Source organism: Papaver somniferum, chromosome 3 (assembly GCF_003573695.1).
Source record: "Papaver somniferum cultivar HN1 chromosome 3, ASM357369v1, whole genome shotgun sequence".
NCBI classification, from domain to species: Eukaryota; Viridiplantae; Streptophyta; class Magnoliopsida; order Ranunculales; family Papaveraceae; genus Papaver; species Papaver somniferum.
Window position 1 is genome coordinate 226,481,091 of NC_039360.1, and position 15,634 is coordinate 226,496,724.

Here is a 15,634-nt window from a genome sequence, read left to right on the forward strand (position 1 = left end):
TGAGGACTCGGAGGTCACCAAGGAGTGGCTGAAAAAATACGATCCCAACATGAGGTGATGGGAGGAATTGATCGTGCCGGATTAAACAAAGGTCTCCATTTGTTGGAATGAGTATTTTTCTTATGTTAAAAACTTGATCTATCACTGTATCATGTACAACTCACCTGTCAGATTCGGAAGAAATAATTCAGACTCAGATATAACGAGACAGATTCAGACGAATTCTTCGCACATCCATCTGCCTCAAGAATCAAGGATAAACGTGTTACGCCTAAACAAATTTAGGCACTAATCAAACATCACTATGCTCGGTTGAAAATCTTCGAAACGTGGATCATTTTTGGTATTTTGATATTTAAAGATGTTCAAACAAACAACTTTGAATATTGAGGTGTGGAAAAGATTTTTTTCTCCCAACTATGTACATGCCGGTGGATCTACGCGCATTCATTTTGAAAGAACGTGGCACATGTGACTATCCAAAGTACAATGTAGTCATCCTCCACAAGTGCTGCATTTACATTCATAATTGATGATGTTTTTTTTATTTTTTTTTTCAATAATAGAAGGTCTTGACGAACCTCGAAATAAAACCGACAAAACAAAACCGCCTCAAATCTTTTCACAATTACTGCCCCCTGCTATCTTTCACGGGACCCACCGAAACCCATACAAAAAATTGAGTCTAGCGGTTTTGGTGTTGTCCGAAATCACGGTCTGTTTAGAAGTGTTGTTTCAGTAATCACTTTGAGTCTCTGACTGTGTTTCATGGAATTGCAAATATGATTTGGATGCTGCTGATTTGACATAAGGGAGTTTTCTACGTCTCAACTTATTTGTTTGGACTGGATCTGACTCGGTATCTGAATCAGAATGTTGTTTGATTCGAAATCTGACTCAACACATAAAATGATCCGGATACAGTCGAGTCAGGCTCGCTGTGCATAACTAAGTGGATCCCAATTGTTTTTTTTTATAAAATGAGCCTATCACTATTTAATAATTTTTGAATCAGATATAATGAGTCAGATTCGGGTTCTCATGAGTCAGATTCATACAAAAAAAAAAAAATTCATGGAAGGCGGTGGTTTTCAGCATCAATAATGCAAGCAACGGCCAAGGCTCTTTGTCATTCCGTCTTTGTGTCTATCAATCTCACACAAGTCTCCTCTCTAGTAATGTTTTGTTTTATAAATGAAGGATCATGAAAGGGTGGGCAGCTGTCTGTCTAGGCATTGACTAGTCCATAGATAAGATAAATAAATAATTGCACACACATTTTACCCATAACAGGCACAGAAGGATCAAGGAAGGAAGAAACTAAATTATTGTCCATTCTTCAACTGCCAATTCTGGAAGAAGAAGAAGAAGAAGATGGATGTGGGTACTTCTTATTGATCCCCACTTTGGCAACTACTGCTCTGCAAATCTATTAGCTGTCATTACCTGGTCCTGCTGGTCTACTCTGGTAAGTACTCCCTAATTCCTTCATTTGCACCAAGAGCTATCAATAAGATTATATGTGAATTTTTAGTTAAGAATCTTGTATCTAGTTTGATGAGCTAATAAGGATTGTGACTATCAGGAGATAACCTTTGAGATCAATTTTTTTATTTTTTTTTCTGAAGAATTTCTTCAAAATTGTCATTGTTGCTGATTGGATCTACTGTATTCAAATGTAAATTTTCCAGGGGGTAGAATCATGTCTAAGAAAACACTGAAGAGGTTAGAATCGAAAAAATCACATTCTTGGTGGTTTGATAGTCATATCATCCCTAAATCCAACAAATGGCTTGCAGACAATCTACAAGGTAACATCTTCTGTCTGTTTCTCATTCTGGGGCTTAAGTTGATTTACTGAATCGAAACAAAAATAGCAAGAGAATCGATGAATCTGAATATGAATGGCAAGAAAATGATCATAAAATCTTTGACTACGTACAGAAATGGACCTGAGCGTCAAGCGAATGCTGAAATTGATTGAAGAGGATGGAGACTCCTTTGCAAAGAAGGCTGAAATGTACTACGAGAAAAGGCCTGAGTTGATCTCTCAAGTGGAAGAGTTTTATCGCATGTATCGTGCATTGGCGGAGCGCTATGGTAACCTGACTAAGGAGTTGCGCAAGAACATTCCACCCAATCAGCTCCAAAGTCAGACTTCTGGCATCTCGGACGCAGGCTCAGAGTCTGGACCCCCTATGCATTTTGGTGCGGAGAGGAAACATACTCGCCGTAAATCCGTGGCCAGAGCTGCTGGTTTTGACGTCTTTCTTGGATCTCGTGGAGGCGGCTCTGAGAAGGCAGAATCAGATGATTCGTCATTGTCTCCCTCAGACTCTGAAACAGAATCCGAAAGCATTGCTTCATCTAAGATTACTTACTCCGATTCAGTAGCAGCCAGTGCTGATGACTTGGGCCTGAGTCAGAGGATTATTGAGCTGGAGGCTGAACTCCGCGACGTGAAATTGAAGCTTCAGATGGCAGAGGAACAGAATTCATCTATGACTGCCTCAATGGCTTCTCATGACAATGGAGACTACGAAAAGCTTCTTGGCAGAATCCAATGGTATGAGGAAGAATTGAATGTTGCAAATGCAAAGCTTCATTGTGCTGAAGAAGAGATACAGAGAATAACAAACCTCAAAACTGAGAACGATACAACTGATGCATTGTCTACTGAGACAACGCAGGTGTTGGAACTGCAAGCAAAATTGACGCTTGATCTTGAGAAAAGAAAATCTGCTGAAGCAGCTATGGATAATGTTTTGGAAGAGACCAGGGTCAGTAACGAAAAGCTTCGTCTTTCAGAAGAAGAGGTATCAATGTTGAAACTTGAACTGCAAATGGCCAAGACTTCTTCAAGAGATATCGATGTCTGTATGCCAGAACAGAAAGATCCGAATGTAGAACATCTTAATATAGAAATTCAAGAACTGAAACTAGCCATCTCTGATGCTGAGTTGAAATTTAGCACCGAGAAATCTCAATTACAGAAGGTCATTTCAGATTTGGAAGAGGATCGAAGGGAGCTAGAGATGAAGCTGAAGAACTTAGAGTCAAGCATGCAAACACTAATAGATGATGGTAAGAGGGTTGAACAAGAAAAGATAGAATTTCAAGTTCTACAGGCAAACCGTGAAAAGGAGATGAGCAGTGAAATGGAAAGATTGAAACTGAATATCCAGACCTTGACGGCAGAGAGAGACAACCTCCTGAATGGTAAGGCACGGAATTCATTCACGGTCAATGTGGGATCTAGAGACCCAGATAGGATCCGCGAGATGGAAGATCGTTTGAAAATGCTACAAGGCATTAAATGGTTGCTTGTATAAATGTTTTTCATATTGAAGCTACAAAATCCAATTTCTTCGTTTTTGTATTCGATTCATGAATGGATCATTTCTAAGCATATGCATTGTTGATTACAGAAGACATAAGTGCGGTTTACAGTTGTTAATTCCAAATGTTCTAAGACCCTTACGGCTGAAAGGCTCATGAAGGTTATCTAATTTAGTATTACTAGCTGGTATTAGTTAACTGCATAAAGGATGCAAACAAGATCGAAGAACTTTATCAATCTGCTCTTAAAACCTTACTGTATGACAATTAAATATATAAGAGCATACCTTCTCCTTGGCATGCCGATGCCGTAGATAGCACTACTCGAAGTTTTGATAAGAAAAGCTTTAAGTTGTTATTGTTGGCTACAGCTACATTGAGATTGAGACACTTGAAGAAGTACTACGAAATGCAAGTAGCATCTTTGAATGCCTTCAGTTGTACGACTCTATCAGCTGAGTCTGTTTTACAAGAGAAAAGCTTTACTTTCTCCAAGACTCTGGCTTTGTTCAACAAAACTTGTAAAAACATGAGTTCATTAAAACATCCTTGGATACCCTGGCTTTATTCGTGCAGTGACCTGACACCCATGTTTTAACCTTCAAAAATCGATTACTGAACTGAAAGTAGGGGTCACCTAGCGAGTTGAGAGATCCTGAGACAACCTTGGCACATAGACAGGTAGCAAAAAAAAAATTGTTTAAATCTTCGGAAGCATAGTAAATACCTCATACCATAAATTTGTATAATGAAACATAGCAGGTCAGTGCATATTAAGAGAATAACAGATTATTCAACTTTTTATACTTCGAACCAAAGAATTAAGATCCATACCTCGAGGAACACAGGTGAGGACAATGTAAGATCTGTCACGTTGCGGACCGCTCTTATAAATTCTATCATTCGAGCACCGTACAACTCTTTAACATCTGTAGCAATCTCTGAAATAGCTTTCGGTGTTTCTTCCCGTCTATAACCGTCGCTCCAATATCAGCTGTGACTAGAGAAGAAAGGTTCTCCAGGGAATAGTCTTGTGACATAAAATCTTTGCAGACAAGGGATGTGAGATTTGGAGCAGATAACTTAACAGTGATGTCATATTCATCAATCGACTCACAATTGTCCGGTTGTAAGTGTTTAAAGACTAAGAGATGAAAAATCGAAACTTATGCTGCACTCTGCTAACACCAATGACTCTAAAAATGGACAGCTTGAAAAAAACTTACTAGTTAAGTTTTCATCCACAAGCGAGACTCCCTTAAGCTGCAGATATCTTAGCCGAGGGAAATTATACACAGCAACATCGGGCAGACCAAAGGATGTCAAATCCCTGCCAAACCCATGAACACTTAACTTTGTCAGTGATTTGCAGGTGAACAAACAGTCCGGAAATTTGATCATCTCTCTTAGAAACAAAGTAAGATTTAGGTCTTGCTGCTTAACAGCAGCCATGATCCATGTTGCGACATGTCTTGAAACGTCGTACTTAAAACCCAAATCACTTTTGAAGTTACCAACGTTTTCCCATCTAAGTTCCAAAGTCTGGATATCTGATGAACTATCACGCAGAAGTAGTTATCTGTCCACAAAAACGATATACCTGTGCAAGGCTTCAAAGGGGTCTTCCACATTCCAATCCATATAGTAATCGGATATTCTTAAAGTAGGTAGAGAAACCCAAAGATACCTCCATCTTCTGGGCATTTGCACAACATGTTCTATGTTTAGGAAAGATAGAAGAATGTGATGAATTAAAGCATCAGGTAATTCGCTGATTCTATCTTTGTTGCCTTTCTTCATCGTTAGTTTTGATCCTTCACTGGACGAGCGTTGTAGTTTTGAATTTGCCATGCATTCAAAACGTCGGTCATCTTTTTTCAGTAAAACCGTCGAGCACTGTACGCTCATTGTCTGTATTTGTTCCAAGGTATTAGATTCACCGAAACCAATGCGATCATCAATTTCCATCTATTCTCCGAAAAAACGAAAAGTTTTAACTGTTTGAGAGATGAACCGCATAAAATTCTCGGAGCCAGATGAGTAAGAAATAAAACATTTAGAAGTAAATCAAAGCCACCCCTTATCTAAATATTTCTGTAAGGAAAATTTCTTGTTTGGTCCCAAGCCCATAAGGTTATTTATTTAATAGGGTCCAACAGGATATTACCCTTATTCTAGGATCCAAAGTTTTTTGAAAACATGGAAATGACTAATATATCATACTCTTTAAATACGTGTGAAATAACATACTTCTACTGAATCGGGATTTTATTTATCTGAAGGTCCAAATTAATTAAAACATATAAAGGAACACAAATTTGAGTATATATCTGCCACACTGCTTACAAATCTGAGTACATATCTGCCACACTGCTTACAAATCTGAGTACATATCTGCTATACTGCTTACAAATCTGAGTACATATCTGAGTATATATCTGCCACACTGCTTACATATAGAGTATGTATCCGTTGGACATATTGAACCTGTAAATGGGACCAGAATATAACAATATCAAAACACAGCAACAAAACTAGCATCTATTTCAGTATTTCGCATACGTACTCATGGATCAAACCAAAATAAAGTGGAAAAACTATGAATTAAACAAAATCAAAAGAAGATTTTATCAGTACGACATATACGTACTGCAGATTCATAAACTAAAAACTCAATTGCATGTCAAGAAGTGATGAATCCATGAATATAACCGAATCAAAGCACATACTTCAGTATTTCACATACGTACTCATGGATCAAACCAAAAAAAGTGACAAAACTCTGAATAAAACAGAATCAGAAGAAGTTTATATCAGTTTGACATATACGTACCGCAGAAGAAGTTTATATCAATTTCACATATACGTACCGCAGATTCACTAGTACAACTATGAGTTTTTGTCACGGCTGTCCTTATCACGGTTAAACTAGTATACGTGACTAAAGCTGGGTTAGTCCCGCAAAAGTACATATCCGAGACCACTGCTCATCTCTTTGGACACGGTGATATATCAACGCGTGTCTATTAACAGTATATCTATTTTTATGACACACGATTCCAGGATTAGTGTTCCCAACCTAACTTGTTCCACTTCCACGATCGACTGAAGTACTCCACTTCCTGCTTTATCTCCTTCTTTCTCGCTTCAAGCCAGATAACAGTTTTGATGATGGCTTTGAAGAGATTACAACTGCAATTTGTTTTCTCTCTCTTAGGTTAATTAAGAAAAAATAAATAAAACCCTTCAATAAAATTCCCTTCCTCTTTCTCTTTTCTTTACGGTGAGACAACAATTTTAGATATTTAATGAAAGTGAAGGCGAAAACACCTCACAAGGTATTACATGGTCTTCTTCTGGTAAAATCGTTCCTTTTTATTTTTGTTTTGTATTGGTCAATCTGCTTTGTCTTTTATTTTATCAACAAGGAATGCTTGAAATTTCAGTTTAGATTGGTTAATTGTGAAATCTCTTTCGTTCTCCATAACTTATTTAAGAGGGTAAGCCTCTGATTTTCCTCCGTCTTCTAGATGTAAATTATTTCTTACTATTTCATAGATTTACATTTCTAGGTTTTGATGTTACAGTTTTAATTTTTTTTCTGCCTACAACATCAGCTTATGGCGCTCTTCATTTTAGCAGTCAATTAGTTCTACTTCTACCGTATTCGACTTCTGATGTAATTTTGATCACTTTCTATGATTAATGTCTAGTTCTGTGGTGTTTGGATCCCATTTCACAATGTAATTTGAAGTTGCTAAAATAATAATATGTTAGAGGGTCGAATGAAATATACCTTGGCCTTCTTACTCAATAAGAAAAAGCTGAAGTTAGATTTTGCGTTTTTCACCTCCTTTTTATACTAGTTTCAATTTCAAATTCCTAATGCTGAACATTCTGATGTTTCTTTTGGATTTGGGTGCTGGTGGCTGAGTGAATTGTTCTTGTGAAGGTGGTGATCAGAAATACTGATATATGCATAAGCTTCATGTGCGCACCAAGTATTGCACAATTTTGGTGTATTAGCATGCAACTGACGGTCGGCGCAGTCATCCAGGACTCAGACATGCTTATTACTTTGGATGGTAAGTTTCTATATGATTTCATATTGGTAGGAACCATTCTAGACACTCTTGTGAGGACATTGGTTACTTTTTCCTTGGCTTGTTTCTGTATCTAATTGTTGCCGAGTCTTAGTTGTGAGGTCGGAGTAGCTCTAATGCTTGATTTTTTTATGAATCATATGAAAATTATTCTCCACCATACATTTAAAATTAGCAGACATTTTAGTATTGTTTAATATAAAAATATATTTTTTTGCAAGGCATGACTCTCACCAGAGTAATTTGGGCAGATTGTTCCCGTTAGTGTACAAGGGATGACAGAAGATTGCTAGCAGTGACTTATCACTCTCCCATGTGAAATAATATATTCGAGATCCGAAAAATGACAACACATGCACTTCAACAATATAAGATCTTACACTGTATTGAATTTTACATTTAGTTTTATTTCTATTTTCTTTTCTTTCGCAGCCAAGCGACATTCTAGCAAAAGAGTTCGGATGAGTTAACGTTGTTGTGGTGTGGGTGCGCCATCCATCTTCAGTAACGGGACCTGGAGTAGGCAGGCAATGGAAGTGCAGTTCTCCCAAAAAATTGTTAGAGGCTGTCCTTCCAATTCTTTTATGCAAATGCGCTTATATGGTTTCATACTTGCTGACCATATTGATATTACTTGTAATCAACTTTAGTAGAATCCATATATCAAGATATATATAAACCATATTGATTTTTCATTAAATTGATGGAATGTTGTAAATTTTCGTTTACATTATTTGTTACTGCTCCACATACTTTATTCTTTTAAAGCGCAAAACCTGCTCATCATCGAAGTATCTTGTATGAGTGATGGTTTTGACACGGTGTATATATGGTATCCGAGACCATTATAAAAAATTGGTCCCAGTAAAATATGGAAATTTGTGTCCAATGAACAAATCTAGTCACGGTGTATTACAGAATTTCGTAACTAATGAGAAAATTTGCCTCGGTTTATAATAAAGATCCGTGACTAATGAGGTTGTGGTCACGGTGGAATATAGGAAATAGCCACGAAAACCACCGTGACCAAATGGTACAGACTTTTGGCCTCGCAGGCTTTAGTCACGGTTTTTCAAAAAATGAAATACCGTGACCATAGACATTTGGACACGGTAAATTACCGTGTCTAAAACCCATTTTTGTACATGAACTAAAAACTGAACTGCATGTCAAAAAAGTGGCAAAAATTAATTGCATGAAAAGAATAGGTGAAGGAACTATGAAAAATAAGAGGATCGAAACAGATATTACAGTATTTCGTATATGTACTGACGGATAAGACTAAAAAATGAGACAAAACACATCCAAAATAGCACTTCCTATCAGTATGCGATATATGTACTGAAGATTCATGAACTAAAAAGCAAACGCATGACAAGAATAGGTAACTGATCTGTGAAAAATAAGAGGATCGAAACAAATATTACATTATTTCGTATATGTACTGACGGATAAGACTAAAAAAGGTGAGAAAACTTCAGTATTATACATACATACTCATGGATCGAACCAAAAAAAAATGGAAAAACTTCGAATAAAACAAAATCAGAAGAAATTTATATCAGTGCGCCATATATGTACTGTCAATTCATACAAAAAAAAATTGTAACAAACCTAAAAAAACATAAAAGCGTCATGAAAATCGATTTGATCATCATAATATAATCAAAAAACAAATCAAAAGAAGAAAAACCGAACAAAATAATCAAACAAGATGATTAGAAAACATACCTGGAAACAGAAAACAATTCTCGTCATAAATCATAATGATGTACCTTCTTCTTCTTCTTCTTCTTAAAAGTATACTAGGTTTCTGTCAGTACCGGATATACGTACTGTTGGTTCATACAGAAAAACAAACAAAAAAAAATCTAAAACCAACAAAAATGGAACTGGTATAATCAAATCTAACAACGAAATGAACAAACAATGTGATTATTCATCTAGATCTAGTAAAATAATCAACAAATTAGACACGGAGATCAAAAACGTTATCAAATACAACCACGATTAGATCGTGAAAACCCTAATATAAACATTGCAACAGTGAAATCTTCATCTGATTTGGTAGAAACGAGAAAGATTGAAGAAGACCAAATCCGATCGCAGTAGCAGTGATAGGAAAGAGAAAAAGAAAATGAATATGAAATGTGAAATGTTCTTCTCGTGCTTATAGATCTCTTAAATAGAAAACGTTATTTTTGGTATTTTTATATTTCACATGCCTAAACCCGCACATGTACAAGAATGGAATAAAAAAATTTGGTCCATTTTTATGTTTTCTTTTAATTATGGACTTCCGATTACTGGGCTTTAGTGGGTGGACCTGCCACTAACTAATACCACTATGTTAGTACCTATAGGTAATTCCTACTTCTATTAATACCAAAATTATCATATATATTAATTTAATTAGTAGGAAATACTATATGGTCCTAGAAATAATATATTAGAGAGAATTTGGTTGAGTTGACCTAGTCAACTATATGTTTGGTCCATTTTTTAAATATATATAACTATTTGGTCCTAGGGTAACTTCATGGATGATGTAATTGTCGTCTTGTACGTAGTGGCAGAAATACCCTTTTGGGACCATTACATCGATCACCCATGACGTCACTTTAAGACATGTATATTCAATTATTAAGAGAGAAGATATCATTTTCAGATTTACTTTCTCTCACCTCCATATTTTCAGATCTAGTTTCTCTCTCTCTATTTTCTTCTTCTTCTGTTACTTCATAAACGATCAAGATTTGTGTGAGTTCTAGAGTTTTTATTTTGAAGAGATGATAAACATGATGAGTATATAAAGATGATGAACAAGACGACGATTTGCGACAAGATTTTAAATTTTTCTTCTATGTTTGATGCTGTTGCGGTTAAAGATGATGAACACGATGATAGATTTATGTGTTTCTTCATCATTGCTGCTGCTATTTTTGAAGACGATGAATTTGATGAAGTTCATTGATTAAAATGAATTTTATTTTCTTTCTTCCCTGCTACTGTTGAAGATGATGAAGATGATGTTGTTGTTGCCGAAGACGATGAAGATGATTTTGATTTTGTTGAAGACGATGATTTTGTTGTTGCGGTTTAACATAATGATGAAGACGATGAAGCGAAAGATTTATGTATTTTTTTCTTCGTCGCTGCTGCTGCTACTGTTGATGATGATGAAGACGATAAAAGATTTAATGTTGTTGCTGGTGCTGCTACTGATGATGATGATTGATGTTGTTGCTGCTGTTGAAGTCGATGAAGATGGTGAAGAAGATGAAGGTTTATGTGTTTTTTCGTCATTACTGCTGTTGCTGTTGGAGATGATGAAGACGATGATTTTGATGAAGTTCCTTGCTGCTGCTGCTGTTGAAGATGATGAAGAATTTTTTTCTGCTGTTGTTTGGAAGATGGTGAAGACGATGAAGTTCGTCGAACATAATGAAATCTAATCTGTTGTTGTTAAAGAATGATGAAGATGTCGAAGTTCATCAAACAGAATGAACTTAAACCTACTGATGTTGAATATGATGATGTTGATACAGTTTATTTTGACAAATGAACTCTGGTTAACGTTCATATAGGTTTTTATAGGAGTTCATTTGAAGTAATAATTTTCTTATAGGTTTTATTAGGTGTTCATTTGAAAGAATGAACTCTGGTTTCATATAGGTTTTTATTAGGAGTTCATTTTGATAAATGAACTCTAGTTCCATATAGGTTTTTATTAGCAGTTCATTTTGACGAATGAACTTTGGCTTCATATAGGTTTTTATCAGGAGTTCATTTGAAAGTATGAACTCGGTTTTCTTATAGGTTTTATTAGGTGTTCATTTGAAAGAATGAACTCTAGTTTTTGTAATAACGAAATTTTTGTAGTATTTAATGAAATGTAATGAAGTTCATAGAATATCTGTGAACAGAGTGAACTGCTACAAAATAAACTGATAGTTCATCGAACAAATGCAGAAGGGTATTTGTGGCCATTTAAATATTCTTAAATAACTATGGACCAAACAGGAAACGTTTTTTCCCGCTAGACCAAACTGTTGTGGTTCCAGATAAAAAAGGACCAAACGATATTTTCCCCATTTAATTAGTTATTTATTTTTAATTAATTCTTTTTAATATTTTAAATTTTGAATATATATATATATATATATTGAAAAAATATTCTTTGTTTCTTTTATTAGGTTTAAGTATTAATCATCAAAATAGGTTTGAGTATTAAGCATCAAAATTCAGTAGTAATTGTCCGACAAACCCATTGCTCTTGATTCGTTTTTGATTGAAAAAATTGAGTAGTAATCATCAAAATATGGTGAAGATGGAATGTTCGGTTAGTAGAAATTTAAAAAAAAAATCTAATTTGGTAACCGAACTTTCTGAACATGAAGAACACTTCAGCTAATACAATTTTTCTTTTCGTAACCGAACTCTTGTGTGGAATACCAAATGCAGAGTTCGGTTAGTTCATAAAAAAAAATTCCTTAACCGAACTCTTCTCTGTAAACCCATATGTTTAATTAGTTCAGTTAGTTCACAAAAAAGAAAACTCCTTAGCCAAATTCTTTTCTCGTAAACCCGTATGTTTAGTTCGGTTAGTTCGTAAAAATACTTTTTGGTGCCGAACTCTTCTATGTAACTAAGTCATTTTACAACTTTAGGACACCCCTTATAACCGTGGGGTAGATGGGCTAAGTAAACCATGGTCCCAAAAAATCGTTCAAGAAATAGGTCTAACCTGTTAGCCCAATATGGGCCACATCCCCACATGGGCCGGATTTGGGTACACCTTATTTTGTCCATACTTGTTTCTGGTTCATGGATGGATCATTTGTAAGCGGATGCACTGTTAATTACTGAAATTATAAGTGCGGTTTATAGTTCTTAATTCCAAATGTTCTAAAAAACATCATTCAATTTCTGAATAATTATGACTCACAAACTCTTTTTTTTTTTGATTGGAAGTGATAGATTTTATTGAAAGAAAGAATGTACAAACTCTATTAGATGAACTTTTGCTAGGAACACAAAATGCAGGAAGGTTACAACCACCCGTAAGTTAAACAATGTCGGGAAACGCTCGGATAATGTTAACCTTCATCTCAAGATTAGCAATGTCAACTAGCTCAAAAACACAAGCATCACCGACCATCAAATGATTTTCCAAGACGAACTCGTGCCAGCCATTGTATAGACTAACTTTACTTGCACAAGGACTAGTGGTATATCCGACACGCCTCTTTTTTCCCGTCGAATCCTTCAGAGTGACAAACTTATCCCCTGCCATTAGCAAACAATCTCTTGCGAACTTCATTGGTACATGCTGCACATAAAAATTGTAGATCATTATAAGCAAGATATACTTCATCATTACAGACAATTGTAAAAATACAAGGTTAAACAGTTTGGAGTAGTTGAGAATCATACCACAAGACGGCCTTTCTGTGTATAAGATGGTTTCATGATAATGGTACATATCGGAAAGTCAGACTTGAATGCTCTCGCTTCTTTGATAACAGCCATTGCTCTTTGAGATTCGCTCTCCGTTACACCCACATTACGTGTTGCACAACTAGCATTTTTCCCAGGACAATGTACTTTCACTTCACTTGTTTTAGACATCTTGTGGTTTCCTCCATGTCTTGCAGATTTAGGTTGGATAGGCATGGTATGTCCCGCATCGCTTTCAATATCTTCTGAATCATTGTGTTTAGCAGATTTTCCGGGGATTTGATAATTTTCTTCACTGCTTTCAGTATCCACAACTTCAGGATGGCGCTTCCCACATGGTACACAGACTCGGATGATGTTAACCTTCATCTCAAGATTATCAATGTCAACTAACTCAAAAACACAAGCATCACCGACCTTCAAATGATTTTCCAAGACAAACCGGTACCAACCCTTATACAGTTCGGCTGTCTTTATGGCAGATGATCTGGTACCAGCCTTTCTAAATTTATATCCCACACGCCATTTTTTCCCTGCTGGATCTTGAAGAGTGACAAAATTATCACCTGCCTTTACCAAAAATTCTCTTGTGAACTCACTAGGCACATACTGCACAGAAAAATGTGGATCATAAGCTACGTACATAAAGAGGTTTTTAACAATTCGGAGTTAGGAATCATACCACAGGACTTCCCTTGCTAAAATAAGATTGTCTCATGATAATCATGCACATGGGAAAATCAGACTTGAATGCTCTAGCTTCTCCGATAACTCTCGTTGCTCTTTGAGATTTTGTTCTTGATACATCCAGTTTACGTGCTCCGCAACTAGCCTTCTTTGGTTTTCCTTTGTGACTTGCAGATCTTTGTTGAGTAGGCATAGGACGTTCGTCATCGCATTCACTATCTGAGTTAACGAATTGTGCTTTACATCTGTCTTGTTCAGTTTTGTTGGTAACGTTAGCAGAATCTCCAGGGTTTTGATAACCTTCGTCGTTATCGCTTTCATCATCAGAGATAATTATCGGCAGTTCAGGTTGGCGCCTGAAGTTATAGACCCATTGTTTACTTGTGTTCATTTCAATTCCGTCTGACCTATTGCGTTTGACTGAACCTCGGGCTTCTTGATAGTCCTCAAATCTCCGTTTACTTGCAGAATCATGGCCACGACAACTGGGTCTAGTTTTGTTAGCTGCAGCGCGTGCATTACAAGCTGCGGATTGAAAGGGAACATCCATATTTTCCAAAGATACTCCTTCTGAAACGGATTCATCGACATCCTCCCCATGATATGGATATTCTATCTCACAGGCAGTCTCATCACATATAGATACATGAAACTGCGAATCCCCTTCATATCTGAAAATCAAAAAATGCCCAATAGAAATAGAGAAGTACTCCATGAACTCTTGCCAACCACTCTGGAAGTAAATCTCGGCTTTGGCTCTCCGTAATTCTACAGGCCAAATCTTACCCGTAGGATCCTCGATTAGTCCAGCTTTACCTAGTTCTTCCCCGAATAGCCTAACAAACTTTTTTGGAAGCTCCTGCCATCATATTAATAAAATAAAAACGGTTCAGTTTTCAGAAATACTCGAAGGAAGAATTTTATAGCAACATATTATAAAATACTGCTAAGCAATTGGGAAGAAAACTTACTAAACGTCTATCCTCGATAACGTAATTGCAGATTATCTTGAAGAAATATGACCCCGCCATCTTCTTCTTCTTCTCCATTCTCAACACAAAACGGATTAGTCTCCTTTATGGCATCTCTCAGTTCTGCCTATTCGTATTCATATTCTAATGGTTTGTTTCTCTGTCTAATTAACTCCACCTGCCGTTTCCTCTTTACTCGTGCATCGGAACTGTTTTTCTCCACGTGGCACTGGTATTCTCTTTTAACCTCTTTACTTCTCTTGCTTTATTTAACGTAAGAGCATCTCCAATGCAAAGATAAAGGTCTTAAATTTAAATGACACCTAGGATTTAAAGTTTTTTTGCACCAAATTTCCATCTTCAACACAAGGATCAAGGTCATAGAGATAAATGACATGGTTAAGTGGGGGTAATGGAGAAAAGTCTAAATAAGATTTTCTCTATGACCTTGGATCTTAAAGCTACATTCATTTTCTCTCTAAATTCAAATAAAGTTTGTTAGATAATACCTTGAGGGTTGGAGATCAACTTAAGGTAAAACATTTACATTAAATTTTTTTTTTGTCATTTAGTAATGACCCACACATGAAAATGTGTTGATACGACCTCCACGTAGGATTACCTTGACCCTTTGCATTGGAGATGCTTTAAGTTGTTCGCATTCTCTCATGGGAATGTTGTACCTTGCCGTTTGCATTAAATTATTCTTTAACTCTATCAAAAAGGGTATATAGTTACAAACCATGAGAGCATCTCCAATGCTATGGGTAAAGATTTATGACATTTACAGGGGTAGTCAAACATGTTGAGATTATTAGTCCCACATTATCTGGGGAATCTAAGATCCCGTGGTTTGAAATCCTATGGGGTTCTCTACTCATTGTCAATTGGTTTTGAGTTAGATGCTCGTATTCTAACATGTTATCAGAGTAGGCTCTTTGTATCGAGTGATTGACCGCACCTTTACTTCGCGTCACCCGATTCATTGTCCGCGTTAGACCCAACGAGGCTACACGTGAGGGGGCGTGTTGAGATTATTAGTCCCACATTGTCCAGGAAATATAAGATCTCGCG

The 15,634-nt window shown here is 36.3% G+C and overlaps 3 protein-coding genes across 3 annotated transcripts; 1 reads left to right on the plus strand and 2 right to left on the minus strand.

The window, feature by feature from the left end:
• Positions 1 to 1,231: 1,231 nt before the first annotated feature.
• LOC113358826 (protein NETWORKED 4A-like) lies at positions 1,232 to 3,426 on the plus strand. The gene is made up of 3 exons (XM_026602532.1): positions 1,232 to 1,468; positions 1,692 to 1,811; positions 1,945 to 3,426. The coding sequence occupies exons 2-3, from the start codon at positions 1,703 to 1,705 to the stop codon at positions 3,330 to 3,332; spliced, it is 1,497 nt and encodes a 498-aa protein (XP_026458317.1). The 5' UTR covers positions 1,232 to 1,468; positions 1,692 to 1,702; the 3' UTR covers positions 3,333 to 3,426.
• An 812-nt stretch (positions 3,427 to 4,238) lies between these two features.
• Positions 4,239 to 5,307, minus strand: LOC113360754 (putative F-box/FBD/LRR-repeat protein At5g44950). The gene is made up of 3 exons (XM_026604221.1): positions 4,940 to 5,307; positions 4,566 to 4,897; positions 4,239 to 4,483 (listed from the first exon to the last, which is right to left on the minus strand). The coding sequence occupies exons 1-3, from the start codon at positions 5,305 to 5,307 to the stop codon at positions 4,239 to 4,241; spliced, it is 945 nt and encodes a 314-aa protein (XP_026460006.1).
• Positions 5,308 to 12,510: 7,203 nt separating this feature from the next.
• LOC113360755 (B3 domain-containing transcription factor VRN1-like) lies at positions 12,511 to 14,638 on the minus strand. Its single transcript, XM_026604222.1, has 4 exons — positions 14,561 to 14,638; positions 13,585 to 14,448; positions 12,879 to 13,511; positions 12,511 to 12,774 (listed from the first exon to the last, which is right to left on the minus strand). The coding sequence occupies exons 1-4, from the start codon at positions 14,636 to 14,638 to the stop codon at positions 12,511 to 12,513; spliced, it is 1,839 nt and encodes a 612-aa protein (XP_026460007.1).
• Between the last annotated feature and the right edge of the window lie 996 nt (positions 14,639 to 15,634).